Genomic DNA, 25,477 nt, shown 5'->3' with positions numbered 1-25,477 from the left:
GGGCGCCTCATGAAGCTTTTGTCTGCCATTTGGCTCTGTTTACATTTGGCCAAGTTTCTATTAAATCTACAACGATTGATCCCACGTACGGAGTCGACATAAATCCAGGGTTCGTTATGGCAGCGGCGACGTTGTCACCAGGCCCGTCTGGTTCAGGTACACCATACAAACTATCGTCTGACACTAGACTGTAGTTACTAAGGTTCCAGCCATCCCGGGTAAAAGATCCTATCATTTTTTTAGCTTTCGCCCCATATTGCTTGAACCTGATGGGGAGCCGTTAACTTTTCCTTCTTGTGTTTTATGCTTTTTTTTTTCACTTAAGCTGTCATTCTTTAGTAGTAAGAGGTGAAATTATTTAATAAGTCGTATGTGAAACTATGTCCTGTTTGATGTTTGTGTATTACAGCTTAGCTTGGAAAGCTAGAGTACAGTTTTCCTCATATTTGATAAGTTCGTCAACAACCTATTAAGATGTGGAATATTTGGTGTATCTAAATACTAAACCCCGGTTTGTGAAGTTGGTAATCCTGTGGGAGCACTGTCTATGCGAAATCTCTTACATGTTATCAGTTCTCAGTATAAAATTGGATCCAATGAATAGTGATGAGATATTAATGTAGAGAAGGATATTCTGCAGGAGCTATTAAAGGAATAGTAGCAGGTGACCATAACTAAACGTAGATAATATATAAATGCAGCTAAACCCGAAATGTAGTGTTATTTTTGATAATATTTTTGTACATGCTAATATAATTTTTTTGTCACTTTAGAGCTTGTGGTGGGTGTGGGTGTTTGTCCATGTGTGTGCACGTTTTGTGCACTGTGCATATCCACACTGTCTAATCCTAAACAACATACACACACATTGCTGCACCCTTTTCCCTTCACTTTTACCACACACTTGTACTCATATATCTTAATGGATGATAGTCCTTACAGTATGTTCTTTAAACTGTGATAAAGTCTTTAAATGACTAATGTCAACTGTACGTATATACCTATGTTTTTAAGAAGGGCTCTATAACACTATCATGTACAATAAATAAAGCAGAGTATAATGATATGTGTGTGTAGGAAGGGAGCAGGTGGTGGGAAGCATCAGTTGTCTAGTACTAACCAAACTGTTTACTCCTTTCATCTGCCAGATGTAGCATTATTTTGACAGCGTACTCAATGAGAAAATGATAATGAGGAAGGTGGTAATGGAGAAAGGTGAATTTCTCTTTGTTTAGTGAAGGGTCAATAAATCCATTTGGTCAGTGGCATGTGCCTAAAGTAATTACAATGAAATGAAAATGAGCGTCAACTTCAGAGGGCAAGTCAAGTGCAAACACATTAAACTGCAGCAGTTCTTGATCACATGTGCATCACATTATTTGAAAATGTATTTTATTCTTGTTTCACTGTTTTGATACACTATGCTAGTCAATTGTTGACTTAATTAAGCATGACTCAAATGAAGTGGCAGATTTAAAGTTGACCATTAAATTCCTATTGAGAGAATTTGTGATAGAAGCTAATTTGGACAATGCCAGGTGCCCCTAATATATTATAAAAGTAGTTTGTACGGAATAAACTTAAGAACATTTATTGCTTGTGTGCTACTGTAACTGCACACCTCTGCAGTTAATGCAGTTCTCAATGTTTGCATTCATTTTTATTTATTTGTTTAGTGTACATTTATTTTGTAATTAAAGTTTAAAGGAAACTAAAAACTGCTTTTCAGGAATGTTAGTTTTGCCTTGACTCCATCCATCAACTACCTGTTCGGTTCTAATCTATTACAGACGCAGAATAATATTTATTTGACTTAATAAGAAAGATGTTTAACCTTTACTAATGTCACATTAAAACAGGATGGATAAATAGAGTAAGTTTATGTCAAATTTAGGTTTGTAAGGTGTGTTTAGTTCTTAAACCCTGTTAAATGAAAAGCTATTTTTGTAAGTGTTCAGCACAGAAAATATAAACTATTGACTTTTTAAAATTGGTTTTTGCTTTTATAAAGAAATAGCTTTTGATATCCTCTCAGTAATGTGCTGAAATTAACATTACTAAAAATAACAGTGTTTTTCAATTTTGGGCCTCCTGCAGTTATGTCTGATTATTTAGGCGACATTGACATTGTTACTATTATGTGAACTTATTTCTTTGTTAACTAGCCTTAATTAATTTGCTTGATTATATATAGTTTTTCTCTCTTAGTAATTAGCATAAAGTGTTGACAGCTGTTGTTTTTTTTTTTTTAAATCCGGTGCTCAGTACAAGGGAGGTAAATAAGTTGGTCAGCTCCTAGTTATGGCTGCACACCCCCATCATCTGTAATAGAAGGTTTATCTGCTGTGCTACAGATTGCAAAGACTGCTTTCAGACTTAGATACTTGGACGTGGGCATGCATATGAATAGACCTTATCAAGGGAATGAAGTGGTTCAGACTTTCAGCAAAGTGCAAGTAGTAAAAGATGGTACAGGGAACTACAGTCCAAAAGGGTACAAGAATAAACCTATGCACTTACATCATGTGCATTGTAAGTGTGTGCATGTATGGTCTAAATGCCCTATGATATTACATATTTACGCTGATACGGTGGAGGGCAAGGAAATTTATTCAGTGACTTCACTAATGTTCTTGGAATCATGATGACAGTGGGGATGTTTTAAGCTGACTATTTCGCTGCAATAAAGCCAAGTAGTTTCCAGTTTGTCTGGTCATCGAGATTAGTTTGTTGCCAAAATTAAGATAGGATAGTCCATGGATGCTGATATGAAAGCAGTCTAAGGATGCAAGACAAGAGAATTTTAAGGTACTTAAAATACTATCATGAAGTGTTCTAATGATATTAGTAATATTGAGGAATATCTCTAGAAGTCAAAGCAGTGCCTAGTCTGTAAAACTGAACTGTTATTGCATTATAAGACAATTTTGGGGGAACCCTTTGGACAGACACCGGGTTGGTTATGTTTTAAACAAACCAATGTCATCCACAACATTTGCAGGACATTGAGTTGATTTAGTTACATGGCCATACTATAAGTCTGTTTACTAATTTATGTTGTACATATGTTCTCACTTTGTTTTATTGTCAGTTCATGCTCTTATTCTAAATACAGGTTGCATGCATAGTAATAGTTGAAGATTCATTGATCTGGGAAATGAAATCATTTGTTACTTTTCTTGTGTTCCTTTAACTGTAGTTTATGTGGCATATATCCCTGAAAATACTGCAAGGAAACAATTCAGCATTTATGGCCCCCCAAAAAAATTGTATGGAAGACTATGCAGAAATTTTTCAAAATATTTTGTGTTTCAATCTTTCAGGCCGCTGCATTTATATAATGGAGAGTTGTTGGCAACATTTACTTCTAGCTTGTCTCTCATTGTGCATTTTGTTCTGTAGTTGTGTTGTGTCAAAAAAGGAGGCAGAGTTTGCAGAAATCAATAATTTGGCATCACGATTCATGGTCACTGTTCTTTAATCATTGTGCACTTCTGGCACACATCAGATGATCTGGTCAAAATAATTACACAGCTGAAAAGGCGAATTGTTGCTAATGTGGTATTAGATCTTCAGAGGAGAGTATGTTCTGGTGTGGATCAGGTGGAACGGATTTATTTTATGGAGGTGAGAGTAGTGATGGTATGTTGAACAGGTGCACAGATGTCAGGGTAAATGTTTATGTTGACTGTAAAAAAAAAAATCATACAAATTATTGAGATTCGCTGTTAAAATGTGAGAATTTATTGACATGCCAGTTTGAATTGTCCTCATTAAGCTGCAATTGAAGCATAATTCAGCAAAGGCATAGAATATATTTTCTGGGTCAGTTAGCAGAGATTTGTTTTTTCCCCCAAAAAATCCTTCTTTATTCATTCTCTATTTAGTCATACTAGCATTGAGACTGGGGTATTGTATACAGTGTGCCAGAGGTAGTAACAATGGTGATAATTAATAGTTGGTTTTTTTTTCAGGAACACCAGATGGGAAATCGAGGAAGAGAAAAACAGGAAGAGAGTAAGAATGGCATGATTTTAATCCACATTATGCCTGCAAGTTTTAAACGATTATGTAATGTTGAAAGCATCAGAGGCTATAGGCACTTGTATAGGTTTAAAATTAAAAAACAAAAATTAAATTGTAGTTAGTATAGAGAGAGAATAGTAAATGGTTGCAGCACCAGTGTCCTAGGCCTGGGGTATGCTCGCCTTTTGTTGATATAGAGATTTGAATTGGTGTATTGTCATTGAAGATTTTCTACACACACCTATTTCTGTATGATAAGATATAAAATTAGTCTGCATCATTGTAACTGTATCATATTTATTTGTTTTATTTCATAGGCTGGCTTTGTTTTGAAACTTGAAGTCGCAGAATTTTTAGTACATTATATTTGTATTGACATGCATCTTTTCACACATCAGTTCTGATGATGAGGACAGTCAAGGTGGCTCATATGGGCATGGAAATGAGGCAGCAGATAAAGAGCGTTTTGCCAGGTGAGCGAAATATAACCAAGAGTGTTGGGAAATATGTAGCTATCCTCATAGTCTGGATAGAAAAAAACACTTAAGGTTTTCTGCCAAAACTAAAGCTGCTTTTAAAGTTAGAAAATTACGTAGAAAGGAGCAATGGAATTAATGGTGGTAATTTGAATACTTGTGTCAAGTTTTACATTTGGTATGGAAAACAAGTATCTGCATGCATGTTTACAGCTTTTTTAGAAATATCCTTCAAAATTCATGAAATTCTCAAGATAATAGGAAATGTAAACAGTATATTAAATTTTATTTTGAGAAAATGACAAGTAGTTATAGAGTATAACTATATGATATATATATAAGTACCTGTTATAGAGAAGTTTAATTTATGAGACAGATGATGTTGACAACTCATGTAAATACATTTTTACTGAGTCAAAATAAAAGGGTACATGGTATTCATATGCCTTTTAACAATAAAAATGTTACATTAAAAGAAACTAATTATGGCAATATATTATTCAAGCTTCAAAATCTGTTCATACTGGAAAATTACAAATACCAAAATTCTGCTGCATGCAGTCTGTTATAACTCATAATCATGGCTTCTATTCACTAAGCAAAGTTTCTGCCACAGTTTATGCGTTCTACTGTTGAGTATCATAAAAGTGTTTCTTACACCATTTTATTGGCTCTTTAAAAAATGTTCTTCTGTTTACATTTATTACAATGTTTTAAGAAGGTGCAGTGAAATGTAAGCTGTATTCATGTGACAGTTTTTTTTTTGTCATTTCAACTTCTCCATGTTAAAAATTGTGTGCTGATTATGGTATCTCTATTTTTGCCTGTCTGTTAGGCTTGTGCTTGTTTTGTTAAAAATAATATATTGTTTCAATTCCAAATGACATGTTTCTAATTTTATATGAGTGAATGATTGGCTTGTATATTTGTATGATTTATGCATGGTATATGTTCAGCAGGGAGAGTGTTTCTGGTATCTCTTTGTGTATCTAGCATAAGTCAGGATGCCTTGCTGTCTTCCAGGGAGAGCCACTGTGAAATAGAGCGTCGGCGCCGCAACAAGATGACAGCCTACATCAACGAGCTGTGTGATATGGTGCCTACATGCAGCACATTGGCCCGCAAGCCTGACAAGCTGACCATCCTTAGAATGGCTGTATCTCACATGAAGACCTTGAGAGGTGCTGTTCATTTTCTTTGTGTGTGTGTGTGTGTGCGTGCGCACATATGTGCACATATAAATCTTGCATATTTTTGGACTTCTCCAGCTTTTAAAATTGACAAGTTTGATGTAAAAGGTATGCAAAGTATTATTATGCTATTTCAGTTTCATCAGCTGTGATTTAAATGGTAGACTGGTGTGAATTCTCTTTTATAGCATCATGTTTCTAATACACTAATACACTTTGGATAAAGAGTTCAGTCATTATGAACTCTCCATTATCTTTTCTTTACAGGCACAGGCAACACTACATCAGATGGCTCCTACAGGCCATCTTTTCTCACAGATCAAGAGCTTAAACATCTTATTCTTGAGGTCAGCTAGTTTCCTACTCACACAATTTCTCTCTCTCATTTTTTTTTTTTTTTTTATTTGGATGATGATTTGTAAATCTTATTTACTCGAAAGTTTCCCCATCCACCACGAGTTCGCCTTCAAACTCCTCTCCCCATAATTTTGCACACATTAAGATTACTTACTATGTCTGTGTATTTCTGGAAAAATCTGCTAATAAAAACTTGAAGTATCAGCCACATCTTCTGTCATAAAGTGTGCATTATTGAATCCTTTTTAGTTTGAATCACACAGGCTGATGATTGTCTTGCTTGCCAGAATGTCGTCTTCAGATGCAACTACTCACAGTCAGATGCACATGCAAATTGCTTGGTATTTCATTGCTACTTGCAGGCTGCTGATGGCTTCCTGTTTGTGGTACAAGCTGATACAGGCCGGTTAATATATGTATCAGATTCAATAACACCTGTCCTAAATCAAAGTCAGGTAAGACTTTTGTATTAGATCTAGTCTGCTTAAGATTTATACTTAAATAATTTTGCATGATATTAGATATATCTATTGCTTTGCATTATTTAGAGGAGATTTCTTATTAGAGATAGTGAAAGTTGTTTAAGAATTTTTAATTATTTTAAAGTTTTATTTGTGTGAAGGCGGACCTTTTTGGTACAACGCTGTATGATCTAGTACATCCAGATGATGTGGACAAAGTTCGTGATCAGCTTTCCACCACAGAGTCACAGAACACAGGTCGCATTCTAGATCTGAAAAGTATGTAACATCGAGCTGGTTTTTATTTCTTTTCTTGCACTTAATTTTTTTCCCACCATCACCCAAAATGTATATGTTTATGTGCATATTTATGTTAAAAAAAAACTGTTTCATTGTATTTTTTATAGACGAAGTAAAGATATTGCTGCAAATAGTAATGAGGGCTCAGGAAATACTGTACAAAAATTAAAACTATGAAAAGTACTTGAATTTGATGTAAAATCAGAAGTCCAGACAGTTTATGTTATGATGTACTTATACTGTTCCTGTCTTTTGGTGATCTGTTCAGTGTTGCTGGATGATTTTTTTGCAGTTATTTGTATTTGTACAGAATATATAACTTAAGTGTTTTGAAAGGGGGGATTAATTCAGTGAGTCTGTTTAACTTCTTTTCTTTAGCTGGTACTGTCAAAAAGGAAGGACACCAGTGTGAGTAAAGACATCTTTCTTGGGATCAAATCTTGTTTTGTGTGTTTCAAGTTAAAGATCTACATAAACTAGAGATTTTGAGGGCTTTCTTTTTTATATGTGCGCATCACCATTCTCAACTCATTTGACTAATGCTGGCAATTCCAAAATTCATCTGCTTCAACAATAATTTCAAACTTGGTACAAACTACCCTAAATATGATTATTGCATAGCCTTATACTCCTACTTTTGGCATTGTCTGTGATTAAAGATCTTGAATATATATTACTGAAAAAAGAAAATTTTTTCTTCCAACTTTGTTGTTAACTAGGCTGAGTACTTCTACCATTTTGCTTTCTTTCAATGGTGTTCATAAATCAGTGATTTTTTTCCTCCTATAGCTTCTATACGACTGTGTATGGGATCTCGAAGGGGTTTCATTTGTCGAATGCGAATGGGTAACACACATGTAGACCCCATGACTGCCAACCACACAGTTCGGATCAGGCAGCGGAATACTCTGGGGCCGGCATCCGATGGAAACCACTATGCTGTGGTTCATGTGACAGGGTACATCAAAAACTGGCCTCCTGCTGGCAAAGGTACACTTCTTGTCACTATATAAGACTAAAATTTTATAAGATGCAATGTGGACAGTTCCACAGACATTTTAGGATAGCCATCAATATCTTACATTTTTTCAGTTTGCGGGTATAACATTAACATAAACATATTTTTCTTCTTGTATGAAAAAGTTAAAGATCATTGACAATGATGCAGTTTTCCTGTTTCCTAGTCTTTGTATTTTTTTTTAATGCAGGTGTTCAGATGGATAGAGGGGAGGGAGAAGACTCAGGAAGTCATTGTTGTTTGGTTGCCATTGGACGCCTGCAGGTGACTAACACACCAAACTGCAGTGACTTGATGGGACCAAATGCTTCTTCAGAGTTCATTTCTCGCCACAGTATTGATGGAAAGTTCACTTTTGTTGACCAAAGGTAGGACATGTGCCAACTTCAGCCCTTTCTGTAGCATACATTATATTAAATGGGACGGTATGCTGTGCTCATTAATGGCAAACAGTAAGGTATATGGTATTGTAAGAATATCTCACCTCAAGATGTGAAGTTGTGCATTCTATTCAGGAATGGTCAGGCTGTTTGTTCCAACAAAAACTGTGGCTCCCCACAGTGACTCTAATGGTTACAACATGCAGCCATGAATAGGAAAAAAAAGGAGATATGCCACCTACTTTGAGGTGGTAGAGCCTGGTAGCTAGTGCATTTGTTTAATGTCACTGGTTCACCTGGGAATTTGACTGAAACTTTCCACCTTTGACTTATAAATAAAGGAAGGTAAACAGTTACAGAAAGAGAAGGATGGGTTATGCATTCCACAGACAAGGCCATGCCTTTGACACAGTAAACTAATTATAATGTATGGCCAGTAGGGACCCTTTACTTTATGGATACATCGAAAGTTGATTAGAAGGAGCAAATCTGAATAAGCCTGTCACTGAGTATAATATTGTTAACTGTTTACAGTTTCTGAACATGATGTTACTTCCAGACATATTCATTCCTTTTCTGTATTCCCATTCAAACACATGCACATTTTATTACTGCATAATAGTTGCTGGTGCTGTGTGTTGCAGGGTAAAAACTGTGCTTGGCTACCAGCCACAGGAATTACTAGGTAAAGTGGCCTTTGAATATTATCATCCTGAAGATCAGACACACATGAAGGACACATTTGAACAGGGTCAGTTCTCTTTTTTTGTTTCCCTTTTAATTTGCCATTGTAGTTTTACTTTTATTTACTCTTCACACTTTTATGGTATGTATTTTTGAGAGCAAGTAGATGAAGGATCTATAATGACAAATTTTTGACAGATGATCCACATGGTATTATTGTAACTGTGTTGTGTGTTTCAGTCCTCAAGTTGAAAGGACAGGTGATGTCCATCATGTACCGTTTCCGTGCATCTAACCGCGAGTGGGTATGGCTGCGTACTTCTAGTTTTAGTTTCCAGAATCCATATACTGATGAAGTGGAGTATATTGTCTGTACCAACACATCAGCTAAGTAAGTTCTTCAGACACCTGTCCCTCTTGCTTTAAGCTTTGTCTCTTTAATGTAGTCTTTATTTTTGTTTCTTTTGTTGGTCTGAAAAAGGTTATTAAGTGGGATTTTGTTGTTCCTTTTGAGCTCAGAGTTCTCAAGAAAAGACTTGTTTTCTGTTCTAGGAATTCACAACAAGGTCCAGTGGCAGCAATGGGAGGTGAACAGATGCCAGACGTTGTACCATCCCTCACATCATATCCCTCCTCAGCCCCACGGGCCATGCAGGGAGCTGACCACATAGGCTTGACTGGTTCGCGGCCAAAACTGACTATCGTGATGCAGGAGGCTATGCAGCAGACCTCTATCATATGAGTAACCGTGCGATACAGCAAGACATGTATTCCCCGTACACGCAAGCTGCTGCAGCAGCCACCGCCATCAAGTACCCAGCACACACAAGCCCCTCTGGCATGGGTCTGAGCCAGCAATCCCCAGCCCCAGCTATTGGCCCTCTTGGTCTGCGCCGCAGTCCTGCCACCCAGACTGGAACACCCAGTGGATGGGTGGGACCGCAGGGTGGCTATGGTCGCAATGATGTAAGTACCAGACACACTTTAGCATTAATTCTAAACCATGTTGAAACATTTCTGGATTATTTAAAAAGCTGAAAATTGGCAGATAAAGATATGCTTAGGGTCATTTCATTCACAAGTATTTTTGTAAATGTCTTGCATTTCTCCTGTCAAGAAATGTTAAGCTTACCAAAAATATTTAACATAATTGAAAAATGAAGTGCTAATAATTGTTGTAGTGTTGACCATTGGTTTTATTCTTCTGTTGTGGGTTTCAGGCTGGGGGTGAGTTTGGGGGGTCAGCAGCGGGCCATGGGCACTACAGCCATTTAAACCCTAGTGCCACATCACCAGGTATGCAAGTTGGGCAGAAGACTTCTCTCCCCTTCCAACCACAGCATGACTTTACAGTCCTGCTTACTAGTATACATGAGAACATCTTTATTTCATATTATTACAAAGCTCTTTGTTTAAATGCCATATTCTAAAAATGGTTATGCATGATATCATGATAGTCATGGCAGACTTGTCCAGGCATCTACATAATGACGTAACCTTGGTTACTTTGCTGCAGGAGGAGCAGGTATGTGGGGCCAGTGGTCTCAAGGCTCATCTGATGGCAGTGCACATCAGCAGGCAGCAGGGCAACAGGCACCACAGCAGCAAGAGGAGTTTGGGGACATGTTCGGCATGCTCAGTCAGCCAGCCCCAGAGTTTAATGACTTGTCGGGCATGTTCACCAATTTCACAGAATAACCATGGCACATTTCCATATGAGACAAGCACTTTTGAAAACTGGGGGAGAGGGACCAAGAAGTTGTGCTGTGTCCCCAACAGGTCTGTGTGCTCCTTGATGACGGAATGGGAATAGGGCATGTGCAGAAATACGGTCGGGCAGTGGATGGATATCTGTGGCTTGGAGAGTCACCCTTGGCTAATCTGCTCTTCCAGTATCAAAGTCTCTAGAGCATCTGACTGCTAGAAGGATTGTTGTGCACAGCTTTTCACCATAAATATGACAGATTTTGATGAAGAGCAAAATGAAATGGCTGACTCCTGACTTGGGTCTCATTTCCTTCAGTCTGTGCAAATTTAGGATTTTTGGTTTTATTTTTTTTTTTAGTTAATCAGTTTTATTTTTTCTTCTCTTTTAGAGACCTCTTCAACTTTGCCCATTTTACTGAAACTGCCTGAAGGGGTTTGCATTTATCATGATTAATTTAAAAAGTGCTACTAAGTGGGAGAAAAAATACACGAAGGGATTTACATCCCTCATGATAAATTTTAAAAGTGCTGTTTAGAGAAAGAAAACCCTTGGGTTTGTCTCAAACTCTTTTTTCTATCTTCTTTATGACGAAATCATTTTCAGAACTAAGAGCAGTGCAATAGCCTTTTCTATTTCTGTGGTCTTTGCAGGAAGTGGGGTATATTGCAAGTTTTGTTGTTTTTTTTTTTTTCTTTGTTTGTTTTGGTGGGAGGGTTTTTGTATGTGCTCTTCATAGTCTGCTTTGTTATCTGCTTAGGAAAATCTAGGTTTTATTCTCAGCTGGGTGTCATTTTTTTCCCCACAAAGCTGAGTACAAGTAGCCATTTGTCTGGTCAACACATAAATGAAACCAGCAAATGTACTCATGTGTTGTGCTGAAGTTGGTAAAGGATTTTGGTTTGTTTTTTAGCTCAGCATATTGTTGATGGTTTGGAAGTTGCCATTTATGAAGCATAATTGATAATTATAGAAAACTCTGGGGATTGGGGGGAGTTTGATGGAATAAAATCTAGGTACGTGGAATTTGTAAGTGATATACAAGATTTCTTTTTATCATTTGAAGAATGTTGTGGCATGTCATTGATTTCCTTGTTCTCATTCTATTTAAGATAATTGATCATAGTAAGTGTTTACAGAGATGTATACTAGTCAGTTTTATTTTCTGGCTTTGGTTTTTTTTTAAACATTTGTAAAGAGTGTCAGTTGTTTTTTTCTTCTGGTGTCATATGTACTAAACTTTTGATGCGTCCAGAAGTTTATTAGCACATGTACATATTAACACCAATTTCACATTACTAAAGCCTATTTTATTATTATGAACATATCTCTGAATCTTAATCAGTGAAAGGCAATAAAATAAGTGCATGGATTTGCTTACTGAAAATAATGAAGGGTTTTCTTAATAAACATGGCAGACCACACGATGTGTGCATTTGTATGCATATGCTCAGATATGCAAAGATCAGAGAAAAGCGTATAGATGTTGGGTTAAGAGAGATGGTTCTGAAGGCTTTACTTCGGAAAAATGCAAATGTGATAAGAAATCTTTTGCAGGATTCTGGATCTCTGCTTACTTATTTTGTGGTGACAGAGCTGTAAATGATCCTGGCTAAAAAAGGTGCATCATTCCCAAACTAAAATGAAGTCTTGAAATCTTTAGCATAAGACTCAATCAGTGTAAAATTAAGCATTGCATTTAATAGATTAATATTATGTTGAAGGATTTTATTTAGAAGACATAAGATTTAACTGACACAGTGAAGAAGAATTGCAATGTGCTCCTTACAAGTCTTTGCAATGTAGAGATGACAGCAAGCTTATGGTGTTTACGTGCCTTGTTTAGTCTGTGAGACTGTTCATCTGCAGTAGACTGTTGTTGTCATTTGTGAATCTGTAGCTCTGACTCTTGATATTTGGTATTTCTCTTGATTGGTGTGTGTCAGTGTGTATGCATCTATGTGTTCTTTGAGGGAACTTGTGTTGGTCTCAGTCATTATCCATCTGAATTTTGTCGTGGATCTTATGGTGAGCATCCAGCTTTGGTTTATGATAAATACCAGGAAACTTTGTTCCCTTCAAGATAACTTTGAAAGTGACATAAGTAATTGGATGAAAATGGTTCTAAAGTGATTCAGGCTGCAATAGCTTGTAAGATGTCTATCCTTATTATTTCATAATATATTCTGACAGCCTTTGGAAACATTTGAGCGCTACTTATTAAGAAACAAAGTGGCATTAATCCATCTGTCACTAAGTTTTTTGTGGTGCAGCTTTTCTGTTACAGACTGGTTTCTCTTCCAACAGATTTTAGAAACTTATGACCTGTTGCACAATGTCTAAGAACAAAGAAGGCCTTTAGTCATGGGAGTGAATGAACTGGATGGATTGGGACTTTTATTGATATGTTTTGTACAATCTTAGTTTAAACTCATTGCTTTTGCCTGCAGGCTTTTCGGGTAAATCTGGCATATACATAAGTAGAGAAATAGGTATTCAATACACATTACGAGTGCTTTTGCATATCCATACAGCTATATTTTAATCAAAGACAGTCCAAGTAAGCTTGGTATGCTAATGCTAAATTCATTTTCCTCACCTAAAATCATAAATTTGCAGTCTCTAAAGTGTAAATACATAGAGGTACATGTAGTGTTCATTGACACACAGAGACAAGTCTGAAGTGAGAGTTTGGATTACACAAACACTGGGTGACTAACTTGATGTTTAAATCAGAGACACATCACCTTTCTGTTTATAGTCTTATAGCCATGTGTCATTGTGTATGGCTGTGAACATTTCAGTCCATCCTATTATTGCAGCCCTTAGAAGGGAAAAAATTCCCTGAGAACAGAACCTGGGTGATACAGTTGAACTTCAGTTTGTCGAAATTCTCCCTAACTGGAATTTTAAGCATCAGTTGGTTAGTTTTCCGTTAAAGCAATGCATATTCAACTTCTTGAATCGGCCTAGCCGAAAACTTACACAACTCAGAATGACAAAATGAACATTTGGTTGAAATTAAACGTCCACTGTGAAAAAAATTTTTTTCAACAAACTTCCTTAACTTGAGCCTTCTGAAACTTGTTTTTTTTAATAGGCCCATTGAAGCTTCGACTTACAGAAGTTTGACTGTAACAAAAAGTTGAAGCAACAGACTGGTCTGATGTTTCTGAAGTTCACCTGATATATCTGTTTCAATACTGCTTCATACAGCAGGAGGGTGTTATTGTTTCTCATCACCTCATGAATGCCCATTGCCTGTTTTTCACTGGTATTGTTAGGGGAACAGGGTAAGTATTAACTTCCCCAAAGTTCTCAAAGCAGCATTAAAAGTTTTCTTACACAAGGCAGGCATAATGTCATAGTCATAATACAAGTGAACATCAAAAATGTTTTTAACCTTCCAGTAGTTGTTAACTTTCTAGTCCTGTAGTTTTATTTATCACCACTGGTCTTTGTTAATAAGCTTTTCCAGAGATCCCCAAGTGTTAGATTTTTTAAACCTTTTGTGACTCACCTAATTTATCACCTCATGGTATGTCACCCACAAATCAGTGGTGTAGAAATTAGTGTAGATATGATTGGAGTTAGCAAGGGGCAACTAGCTTTCTGCCTGACCTAACACCAATCTTCTTGGGTACGCAACAGATTTTCTTCTTTGCTGTCTATTTAGCTTTGTACAGAAGTTCCAGATAGGTCAGTTGCACACCAGCAAGTTTGCCTAAAATTGATCAAACTGCAGAGGCATACGCTTATTTCTTTTTCAGCAGTCATTTTCTACAATTTCTGTTGGAAGAAAATGTCCATACACCTGGTGTTACATAAAAATTGGAAAGATTAATGTGTAACTTTGCCAGAACATTCATGCTTTTTGGATCACATGACCAGACTTGGCTATCCAGTCTGTGTGTAAATCCATTTCTTTAAAAACTTTTTGTGCTATGGGAATAAACAAATTGTCAGGTGTCACTCATTCGGATCATCTGTCTTTTATAGAAAAGTCCTGTCAAGTAGATTCCCTGAAATTTTGCTGTTAGCAGACAATAGTGTGCAAATGCTGTCTCCATTTCATTGTATTTTGTAACAATATATATTTAAAGGCTACATTTTAACATGATGATTTTTATAATGAATAAACATAAATTGTGAAAGTGCTTCTGGTGATTTTGGAAACATTTACTCTAGGTTTGTTCTGCAGTGGGTTTTTTTTTTCTTTTGTTCATTCATAGCGTCTCATCTGTATTTGAAATCTGTGTCTAATTCTACCTAACTGTAAAACAGAGCAATACAACATAGAGAAACAAAGCTTTCCACAGTAACTTTTGTTTGTCTTTCTCTCTCTCTCTTTTTTGCTTCATTTTGCTTTTTTTTTTCTTTTAAAACAATAACCTTTATAAAGCCAGTTTAAAGGCAAGCTTTGACAAGCTCAGCATTGTTGCTTTTGGGTGCAATTTATATTTTAGATGAAGGTTTAATCTATCTGTTGGATTAAGTTTTTTTAATTAATTGATAATTTAAGCTTATGCTATTTTAAAAGGATTGTGTAATGTGTTACTGTATATTAATACATTGATCTGTAAGAGACCTTCAGCTCAGTTTATGTAATAATTTTTCGTTCAACCATCCAAAGTCTGTGAGCCTTGATAATCATTTCATTTATCATTCTAGTTCATTAAGAAAGAGGAACACACATGAACAGTGCCTTTTGTTATTGCCTTGTCATGGTCAGTCATCATCACTGAAATAATAGCATTGTCATCTTTCGGTTGTTCCTTGTGTACCCAAGTCAGGTGTTTTATACCCATGATCTATAATACATTTTCTGTACATTGAGAAAGCCATATACTGGATAGATTTGCATTGTTCATGGTTTTTTTTTAATTCAGCTATTTTGGGGGTAATAGAATGTGAGAGTCTAAACATTGAGCCATTAGATCTTGCATTTTAATTACAAATATGTACAGACTATTTTATTTGTTTCTGATATACTTTTGCACACTATTATTCCAGCTTGTGCTTCCATTTCTTGATTAAGATTTATGTGTATGATTGTTGACAATTGTGGTTTGGTCTCATCAGGCTGTGGTGGATTTTTTTCTGTACATTTATTTAGTTTTGATGTTTTAAAAAATAGGACATTTTGGTCAGTTCTTCATTCCTTTTTAGTGTGTGGCCAAGAGAGAGTAATGATTTGCTCGCAGATATTTTGTTGTGAATTACATGCCCTTTTTTCCCTCCTGGCTGGAACTCATACCCTAAAAATAGCAGGGATTTTATACAGAAGTTAAGAGACATTTCTTTCTTTCCTTACTTTTATTATATTCAGCAATATTTAGACAAAAATTTAGATGCTGGTTCAGAACAGTTATTTAAATCATGATCTTATGTCTGTGCAATATATATTTCACTAGTTTTAAGACGCAGGCATCTTGTTCAGAATATGCTATTCAGCGGTAGCTCCATTTTGTTTTGTTTTGTTTCTTTAATGCCCAAGAAATGTCTTGCATTTTTGAAGTTACGGTTAAATGTGTACAACTAAGCATCTTAATAGATTAGTTTAGCAGACTTAATTTAATGATATACGTACATTTCCATACAAAATATTTTTCACTTTTGATTTCAGTCTATGTTTGTTGCAGTTTTGTATAATACTTGGAAGTTCTGTTTTGGTGGTAGCTACCAGACTCTGTTTTGATGGTACATGTACATAGCAGAGTCTGTACCCAAGACACAAGGCTGTGGTGAGCTGCTGCAGAGCAGGGTGATCTTTTGTATCTCACCTCCCCAGATTTAAATGGTTGTTTTTTAAAAAAAAAAAAAAACAACACCCCAAAATATCATTAATCAACCATAACTGTGCATTTCTCAGCAAATAAAAAAACAACACAAGAGGGTAAAAACTTGAAAATCTAGGTCTAGAAAAGTACCAATTTGGCAATATTCATTAAAACTATTTCTGACTTGATAGGCTATGGAGAGTGAGATCAGTCCGTTGTATTTTAAGTCAGGATTCCACAAAATAAAAGCATTTTATTCTGATATAAACTAATAGCACCAGCTAAATACACCAATCTTTTATTTTTCCCTTCCATAGTTTTCTGGTCTGTGTGACTTATGACCAAATTAGTGCATATATGAAGTTGAAAGGAAGTTTGTTTCGATTGTCAATTCATTGCAAGCCTTATTAGGACTATCAATCATTGTATTATTAGTAGCAGCAGTATTGGTAAACTTTTGCCATCAGGTCACTGAAACTTGGTCACAATTTTTTTTTTTTTTTAAATCTATTTGAAATATTCTGAACCTGAATGATGTTATGCTGGAGACATCAAAAGCATTTATTGAATGTTTCTGTAACAGTTGCTGTGTATGATTATCGTGTTCATGTGACTTGTGTCATGTGCAATTGTTGCATGTGTCTGACATTCATATAGACTTGTGGTTGATGTAGGTCAATGCAATCAATAATGTTGATGCATGACACTATGGTTAATAATACGAATCTATAAGATGAAACAACCTTCACGGGCCTGCCTTTTCGGTGTGGGTGCCTGTGATGTAATCAGACTAGTCTACACTAGAAGTGTTTGATGTGATCACTCCAAGCCTCAAAGTGGTGAATTCTGTTCACTTTTATCAAATTGTACCTCTTCACACCATTGATTTCCAGTCAGCGGTTTCTAAAAATTTCTGTTTAAAGCAAACTCTTCTTAGATTTCTGTTTAGGGCAAAATTTGTTTTTTAAACTTTGGCTTATATTAGAGAAATTATTTTGCGTATGTGCACACCATTAATGCGCAGTCTTGACCTAGCGAAGATGGTGGAGAAAGGTGGGGGTTAAAGGCTATCCACCTTTCAACATCCGTGTTGCGGCACATGCTGGTTTCGTGCTTACGTCTCGGAGACTAAAGATATCGGAGGCCACACATTGTCTGAATTTACTACAGAAACTTCAAGGCAATCCCGTGAAATATTTAGCTTCTATTTTCTGCTTACACGTGTGTTTCTCGGTGCAGCCGTAGTAAAGATGGCAGTCTGAACCCTCAAAATCAAAAACTGCCTCCCTGGAACCAGGGAAAGGTGCGAGGCATGCACGTGACGTTACGGAGAGTTCCGTATGTCGAGAAGGACGTACGACCCTGATTCCACTCTGCACGCACGGCGTCTCGCGAGCCCATGGAAGGGTCCTCGGGAAAGTAGTTGAAGGGAAGCAGCAGAACGGAGGTCTCCGTCCCTACAGTGGGTGTGTTGGGGACATCCTCGGTGTGTGGAATGTGGTAAAAACCCAGCGTCACCCATGCCACCAGATCCTGAAAAAATAAGCCGCAAATTTTTCTTTGACGGTAAAAACAAATGGACCATTCTCGTCCCACCTGCACGTGCAGTGTTCTCCTAATTATCTCGTTCTTATCTCTATTTCTTTCCTCTCCTTTTTCCTGGTGTAAGACTCTTCAGAGAGACCACAATAGTCGAGCATCCCCAGTACCTTTTCTCTCACGCTACATTATCTCTCTCTCTCTCACTCATTGTCTATTTTTCTGGCCTACTATTCTATATATTGTTGTCGTCTGCCTGTAACGCTCACCAAACTTTACCTGGTCGACGATGTCATCGTTGTCCAAGATGTAGCTCTCGAAGTCACGCACAGGGTCGTTGGCGTCAAACATCGAGTAGATGGAGCTGCTTCGATCCTCCTCCTCCTTCCTCTTCGTCACTCCCATTGGGTAGTTCGCCCATTTCCGGCTGCGCAAGGCCAGATGGTCGTCGGGAAGAATCTGCCCAGAATACCCACGAACGTCGAGACGATACGCACGTGGGTTCCCAAATTTATTTTTGTTCTGATCGTTGTAGAAGATGTGGTACATTGGCTTGTCGACGTCTCTGTGCTTCACCGCTTCTCGTTCCGTTCTCCGGATATTGTGGCGGAAGGAGATTTGTTGAAGCGATGCTGCCGACGATGATGAACTGTTTGAAGTGGGCAGCAGTCCTGTCAACCAGGGCCACTGTCTCTCGTCTACTGTCAGATCTAAAGTCTCGTACCTGTTGCTGGCGCCGCCCACGTCCATGTCCAGCTTGATGTGAAAGAGGTGGTGGTGCAGAAGACCGACGATGTCGTCGTGGACACGGAAACCGAAAGGATCCTCACCATAGTGGAACCATTCGGACATGATGTAGCCCGTGGCATACGTCCTCGTTTCCAACGCTCCGCTGGCGTGGAAGACGAAGTCGAAGATGTAGTCGTAATTGAACTCGACGATGATAGTTCTCATTACCAATGCGTGGTCCACGAGACCTCCGTAGTAGGCCTTGCCAGCTGCGTCTCCAGTCCTAGACACATGGAAGTCGTAGAATAAACGAATAAATTTCGACGGAGATTGCCGCAGGATGGACGAAGGGGCTGAGAAGTAAGAGACAACGCCCACACACATGCATGAGTGCGCACTCACATATGCATGCACGCACTCACAATGGTGTTTCACGGCATTGTTGAACCTAATGGAGTGTGATGGAAGAAAGCTACACAGACCTCGATGTTAGGGCGTAAAACGTATTTCTACTATTTTTATGCGTTCGCTTTTTGTCAGACCTCCCCTAGTTCACTCATGCTCTTTCTGGGGAAAAAAAGATGCAGGTAAGCTGTTATCGAAAATAACTGACCTGTGTCGTCGAAGTGGCACACCTGTGTGTGCTCAAAGATGCATATGGCGTTGCGAAGCTCTGAGGTGTATGGTGAGGCTTGAGCCTTTCTGTTGAAGACGTTGACGTGTAGGAAGGTAGCGTGCTCTGGACAATCTACCCCGGGTACCAGCCCTCGGGTGGCGTCCCCCAACCCGAAGGCGCTGTCCGACAACTTCAGCAAAGAAGCAGCTGGGTTAGCGCCGGCGTACAGCACGGCCACCTCCTGTAGGCTCAACTCGTACACCACCCGCTCCTCGCCCCACCGCACATCCCACACCTGAGGCCCGGAGGCGACTGACATGCGGACGTTGAAGGACCACTGCAGGTACCTGAGAAACGAACGATTCATTCCATCAACAATCATTTCCATCTAGTCTAATGTGAAATTTGTTGTTAAATGTTTTGGTACCCTTAATGATAAATACAAATCTTAACTTGAATAACTGGAAGAGTCCATAGTTTTGTGGGCAGAGGCCATGAACGTCAGTAGTTGTCTGTGTTTGGGGTACCTCATACCCTCATTTCTCTTTGTTGTCAGCCTTGTCTCAATGTCTGTTGCTGAAACAGACCCCAACGCAGACGACTCTGTGAAGCGGAAGGGACATGTTTGTACACAGATACCACGAACTTGTATATATATATAATTTTTATATATCCATGCAGATACAATCCATCTACTGTGGGTACAGTCAACTCGCCTGACATGCTGGTTCTCTACACTGTAGCGTGGGCCTTGAGGTTCATATTGCTTGGGAGGAGCATGTGGAACATTTGGGAATGTGTCTCCTCGGAGGTTCATAGAGCCTGGGATGGAGCCGTGTGTGGGATCAACGGATGGGGGTGTCCTGCGAATCTTCCGGATGACACCCTGGGTGTACTTCATCACCAGCTCCTGCAGGGAATCGAAGGTCGCGCCGCCATAGTAGACAGCCTGGATGCTGAATTTGTCCGGTGCTACTTCTGAAACAAGCAGCTGGAAGGGCACGGGGTGGATGGTGGGAAATTCCACACTGTAACAGGTGCTCATGGTAAAGGTCGTCCTGTTCGCTTTGTGAAGCCAGACAAAAGAAGTAGGAATTCTTGTATAATAACTCAAACTTTTTGAATGGCCAAAACCAAAGAACGACGACGAGAAATACCAATTAGTACTGTAATGTAATAGTCTATTTTCCCACTGATTTAATTTTGCAACATGTGACACGATAGGTACGTCTAACGGTCAGTTCGAAAGTGTGGCGTAATGGCGACTTACCAAATGCAAAGCTGACTTTCTGGGTGAGGAAAATCAGACAAAGGCCAGCGTTGTCCTTGTCGCAGTCATCAACGGACACCCCAAAGCTTTCCCGCAGCACTTGGTGCACCTGTCAGTCATCTGGCCGCGCGCGTACTGGTAAACCTCTTGCACTTTGATGTGCATGAGCATGTCGAGGGGCACGTGTTTCTGCATGCGCGGGTTGGGGCGGTGGTAACTCGGGCGAGGAAGGGGTCCCACGACGAACTCCTTCACCACCCGGGGTGTCTCTCGGTAAAACTCGATCGTCACAAGCGCCTCTCGAACTGGAGGTGCTTCTCGGTTATCGAGAAAACCCACTGCTGAGTTCTTTTCGGGTACATACAGTTCGATTCCGAAAATCTTGTTCCAATCGTTGTATTTATGGTTGATGTTCAGGGAAGGGTTTCTCAAAAGGTACTCGGAGACGGCAGAGATTTCGGCTGACGACAGATCTTGGAAAATGTTAAAATAGTTATTGTCTCTAGGAGGCTGCATGTGGTTGGGCCCCGAACCGCAGACGACAGGTGAGGTTGTGCTTGTAAAGTTCGTCCGGAACCTCGACTGGGCAGCATCGCTGCCTATCCATGATGGAGTAGACGCCCTGTGAGTGAGAAGCTGATCGTTGGTTGGAAGCGTCGCCGAGAGTTTGTTGTGGTGGGGACCTCCTGACGGGGGTGAAATCTTTAAGAACGAAAAAAAAAAAAGCAATGTCAGAGCATGAGCTACTTTCTATCGACCGGTCCTTGCGTCCATGTGAGTGAGTGTGTGTGAACTGGAAAAATAAACCCACAAGATTGAGCTACAGGTTTTACTTATGATACAGTAAATTATCAAAGAGAGAGAGAGAGAAATAGTCCCACAGCCAAGTAGAAAAACTGCAAGTGGTCCACTGTGTTTAGGGTATAGCACGTAAAAGTCCAGCTGTCTCCTTCCGCGGCCCTTTTATTTTACCTCTCAAACAGGTATCCTTTATGCAGGGTGGGCTGAGGAGGTGTGTGTGTAGAGTAGGGAAGGGGTGAGTTTTCTACTCACACACCTGGGCGAGCCGCGAGCCGGCAATCTTGTTGGACTGTCATGTACTAACCGCTGACAATCTTCGGCGCTTCCCCAAAAGCACACTGATACCTTTTGTGGAAAAAGCCTGCAGATAGTTGATTGTGGGAAGGACACGAAAAAGACAACTGAGTAAAAGTCCCCGCAGAACTAGCTCCCTTCCATCTCAGCATGGATGCCACTGATTGAAAAAAAAATCACCCCCCACCTGTCCTTTGCAATAATGTATCTCACTATCTAAAATCCGTTCTGGCTTATTTTGTGCTCTAGACAAAAGACACATGTTGCCCCCACCCTACGCCCTAAACCAGCCAGTTAACAACGGACAGTAATAACTTAGTTGGCTTAACCAGTTTAAGGTTAAAATCTTCTCACTTTACAAAAAGAGTTTCTTAGTTTTTTAAAATTTAGCCCAGATTCCAGTTCATGTTCAGCGAACACAGCGGCCAGTTAAATTGATATCTGTTGAAGATCAGTGATTTGACTTTATGTTGACTTTGAGGATATACTTCCAGCTTGCAACAGGGTCAGTAATATTCCGAGTGATACTGCAACGCTGGATGTAGTGATATTGCAACACTGGATATGGTGATACTGCAACACTGGATGTAATGATATTGCAACACTGGATATGGTGATACTGCAACACTGGATGTAATGATATTGCAACACTGGATATGGTGATACTGCAACACTGGATGTAGTGATATTGCAACACTGGATGTAGTGATATTGCAACACTGGATGTGGTGATACTGCAACACTGGATGTAACTGATGCTGAAAAGCACAATACTTTCCCTTTCCCAGTACAATTTCTATTGATCTCCATTTCTATCCACTTCCCACTAACAGACATTGTGTGGTATACCGCAGACATATTCCTAGAGGATCCATAACTAGGGGATAACACTGGGTGGGTGGTGGGGAATCGTTTTGCAACGACGAAGATAACGGCGAGATAACAATGAAACGAAGTACGAGCTTAGGTTTTGGTAGAAACTTACTTCTACGCGGGACGGTTTGTGCAAGTCGTAGATGAGGAGGACGGCAACAAAGATGAGGTTGAGCACCAGCGAGATGATGAGCAGAGATGGCAGGAGGCGTCCTGAAGGAGTCGGACATCTCAGACAGGTGACACGACCCTTGCGCCTAGGCCGCTGGAAAAGAAAAGAAAAACAAAACATAATACACATTTCGTCTCTGTGCAAAGCACACACGTCCGTCTGTCTTTAGAACTGTAGAGTTTGGCCTCCAGGAGCGAGCATGTTAGTATAGGTTTAATGCAATCGACGTGTTGATGTGGAGTCTGGTCGACTCTCTACCGGAGATAAACCCTGACGCTTCTTGAAAGTTAATCATCATCGAACATTTGATGATATTTCGCTGAGCCCATCTTTCTTTTTTTCTGCCGTCTGTACTTTCCCTACAAATCGGATACTCGTTTGCTGGGTGTGCTTCACAAACAATTCTTTCACACACACAATCATTTTTTTTTTTTTACTTACAGAAGATAACCTTTTGAAATTCCCGTGTGGATCCATTTCTTCTAATTCTGTTTCCGGTTCGGAATCCATCAAGGCGCGGGTTTCTTCTCCATCCATTGTGAGTACCTGCAACAGTTGGCTACTGGTTTTACCAACCAAAAGTCTCTTTAGTCGAAATATCTTGCCATGAATCTTACCAACCATGTCTTGCCATTGGTGTTACCAGCAATACCATGACAAACAATTCCTTGCTGTTGGTACCACCCGAACTGCTTCGACATTGGTATAATAAGCAATACCTCTGGTTTTTCTGGCTGTTTAGCCATTGTGTTACCTGCAATGTCTTGCTGTTGGTATTACGAGCCGTACCTTGACCTCTCCACAGCACAGTGCACGTATCCTGCAACATTACTCTATTGGTAATTGCTGTTTTACAATATTACCCGTAATACCCCTTCTTTTCTAATGCATTAATGCCTTCAAATAAACGTCTCTCTGCAGTCACATCGCTGTTTAGGTTTACACGCAATAGAAGAGGTCAGTAAATTGAAAAGGAAGCCAGCAATATTAAAACTCTGTATTAACAGTCATTTTATACTTTAATACAGTAAAAACAAGTTTTTTCTGTTTCCATTAATCAGCAGACAGCCAATAGCGATGGCGAGATAACCGGCTGAGAAGGCAAGAAAACCAACATTACAACAGTTATAGTGGTGCGCAACGCGCAGTCCGGTCACAGCAATGACGACGATGACGATGACGATGATGCATCACCAGAGGTTTACCGTAGTTTAAATGTAGGGGGAGTTTGGAGGATGGGGTGGGGTGGGAGGTAGGGAAAGGTTCAATGTGAAACATCTGCCGATCATTTAGAGGGGCAGCAAGCCTCACACCTGCCGCGCATCGCCACTTATTGCTGATAACTGGTGATAACTCTAAATTGAGCTGCTCGTCGTCATAACGGCACAATCTTGTTGCTCCATCGCGCCACACAGCTTGTCCACAGAACCGTGAATGCAGAGCGGGGCTGTGTGGATGTTGCTGGGCTTTGTCCAAACAAGAACAACTTGCCGCTCAACGTTACTGACTTTTGTCTCCCTAACAGCTCCCCTCCTCCAGTACATCCCCCCTACCCCCACCATGTAAACAAAGAGAACAAAGTAACGACACAGCCTGTATATTACTTTCACAATCTCTCTCTCTCATACACACATTCACTGACATATGACTTGAGTGTGATTGGTCTGACAATTATTGTACACTGTAGTTATTTAACATTTCAACACATAAGAAGTAAATTAAATTATTGACAGGTAATAGGTACAAAAAATTGAAGAAAGACAAGTTAAATTACGGTTTCTTTAAAATACACTTTTGTGGGAACAATAGAGAGAGAGAGAGGGCGTGGGTTAAGGAACAGAGGGCAGGTAAGAAAGAGACATAAAGCCGTTTTCTAAACGAAATTTTCCTCTTAATCTGACCACACCCGCTCACTTACATGTACATGGGTACAGAACACAAGGAAAAGGCAAGTGCTGACTAACCGTTCCTCTGATCCGGACTCCAAGTCTCCAGCAGGAGGAGCCAGCACAGCCACAGTACTGACGACATGCAGCGACAGACAGCGACCGCCACTGCAGCAACGATAACCCGACGTTTGCTGATGCGTGTCGGCCTCCACAGTATATTAGATTGACAGGAACCTTCGCTCATTCACAGTTGTCCACGTTTGTAGACCAATATTACTTTGGTCTCCCCTTTTATCTTTCTCTCCTCAGTCGCTCGCTTTTTCACTCTCTGAAGTCCCACCTTTCTGTATACTTTTTGTCACAGTCTTTGCTTATACCAGGGGCCGTAGTCATAAACCAGAGGTAATCCGAAGGTATTCTACAGCCCCCAGCAGCCTTTTGTTAGAGTAGTTGAAGATCGTCCGCAGGACTGGATGCTCTAGAGTCTAGAGTATGAGCCGATATCTTTGGTCTGAGACTGTTTCCAGTTACAATACACTGACAGGCTACCTGGTAATTCATAGCTACCTACTGGGTACGGCTACCTCTGCTTTATGATTACAGCCCCTGGTGAGAGCAAGTTTATTATGAGGTATGTACATGGCCATCGCACGCCCCCATCTTGTATGCTTATCTTGTATGTAATTATATCGATCCTAGAAAATATCTTATTATTAAAGTACGATTTGCCTCAGATTAGTTGTTTAATAAAATGCTTACGTATTAATTGGGTAGTATAAAAACTTTGCCCGAGCAGCCGCATCGCAGCAGCTGACAGCTTGAAAAGGGGATCTTGAAGGTCTGTGTGAGAGATACCCGTTGCCACTGGTTTCGCCAAACAGTATTTACTCACAAGTCAGATGGATGTGCGAAGCCAG

General features: G+C 39.4%; 2 protein-coding genes across 2 annotated transcripts; one reads left to right on the top strand and one right to left on the bottom strand.

Annotated features, from left to right (window-relative positions):
* The first annotated feature begins 30 nt into the window (after positions 1–30).
* LOC112554638 (aryl hydrocarbon receptor nuclear translocator homolog) lies at positions 31–14,754 on the top strand. Its single transcript, XM_025222550.1, has 16 exons — positions 31–156; positions 3,975–4,017; positions 4,425–4,499; positions 5,526–5,683; positions 5,960–6,039; positions 6,412–6,504; positions 6,672–6,789; positions 7,189–7,218; positions 7,600–7,800; positions 8,019–8,196; positions 8,853–8,959; positions 9,133–9,283; positions 9,445–9,543; positions 9,582–9,858; positions 10,113–10,188; positions 10,409–14,754. Exons 1-16 carry the CDS (start codon positions 117–119, stop codon positions 10,588–10,590), a joined length of 1,908 nt encoding a protein of 635 aa, XP_025078335.1. The 5' UTR covers positions 31–116; the 3' UTR covers positions 10,591–14,754.
* Positions 14,755–16,412: 1,658 nt separating this feature from the next.
* LOC112553597 (putative amine oxidase [copper-containing]) lies at positions 16,413–23,515 on the bottom strand. Its single transcript, XM_025220939.1, has 8 exons — positions 23,426–23,515; positions 23,113–23,217; positions 22,612–22,764; positions 20,571–21,233; positions 19,978–20,453; positions 19,259–19,608; positions 18,196–18,998; positions 16,413–17,910 (listed from the first exon to the last, which is right to left on the bottom strand). The coding sequence occupies exons 1-8, from the start codon at positions 23,498–23,500 to the stop codon at positions 17,650–17,652; spliced, it is 2,886 nt and encodes a 961-aa protein (XP_025076724.1). The 5' UTR covers positions 23,501–23,515; the 3' UTR covers positions 16,413–17,649.
* Positions 23,516–25,477: the final 1,962 nt, after the last annotated feature.

The sequence above is a fragment of the Pomacea canaliculata genome, linkage group LG13, assembly GCF_003073045.1.
Source record: "Pomacea canaliculata isolate SZHN2017 linkage group LG13, ASM307304v1, whole genome shotgun sequence".
Lineage (NCBI taxonomy): Eukaryota > Metazoa > Mollusca > Gastropoda > Architaenioglossa > Ampullariidae > Pomacea > Pomacea canaliculata.
The sequence above is the reverse complement of the archived record's forward strand: the minus strand, read 5'-3'. Positions and strand labels throughout refer to the sequence as shown.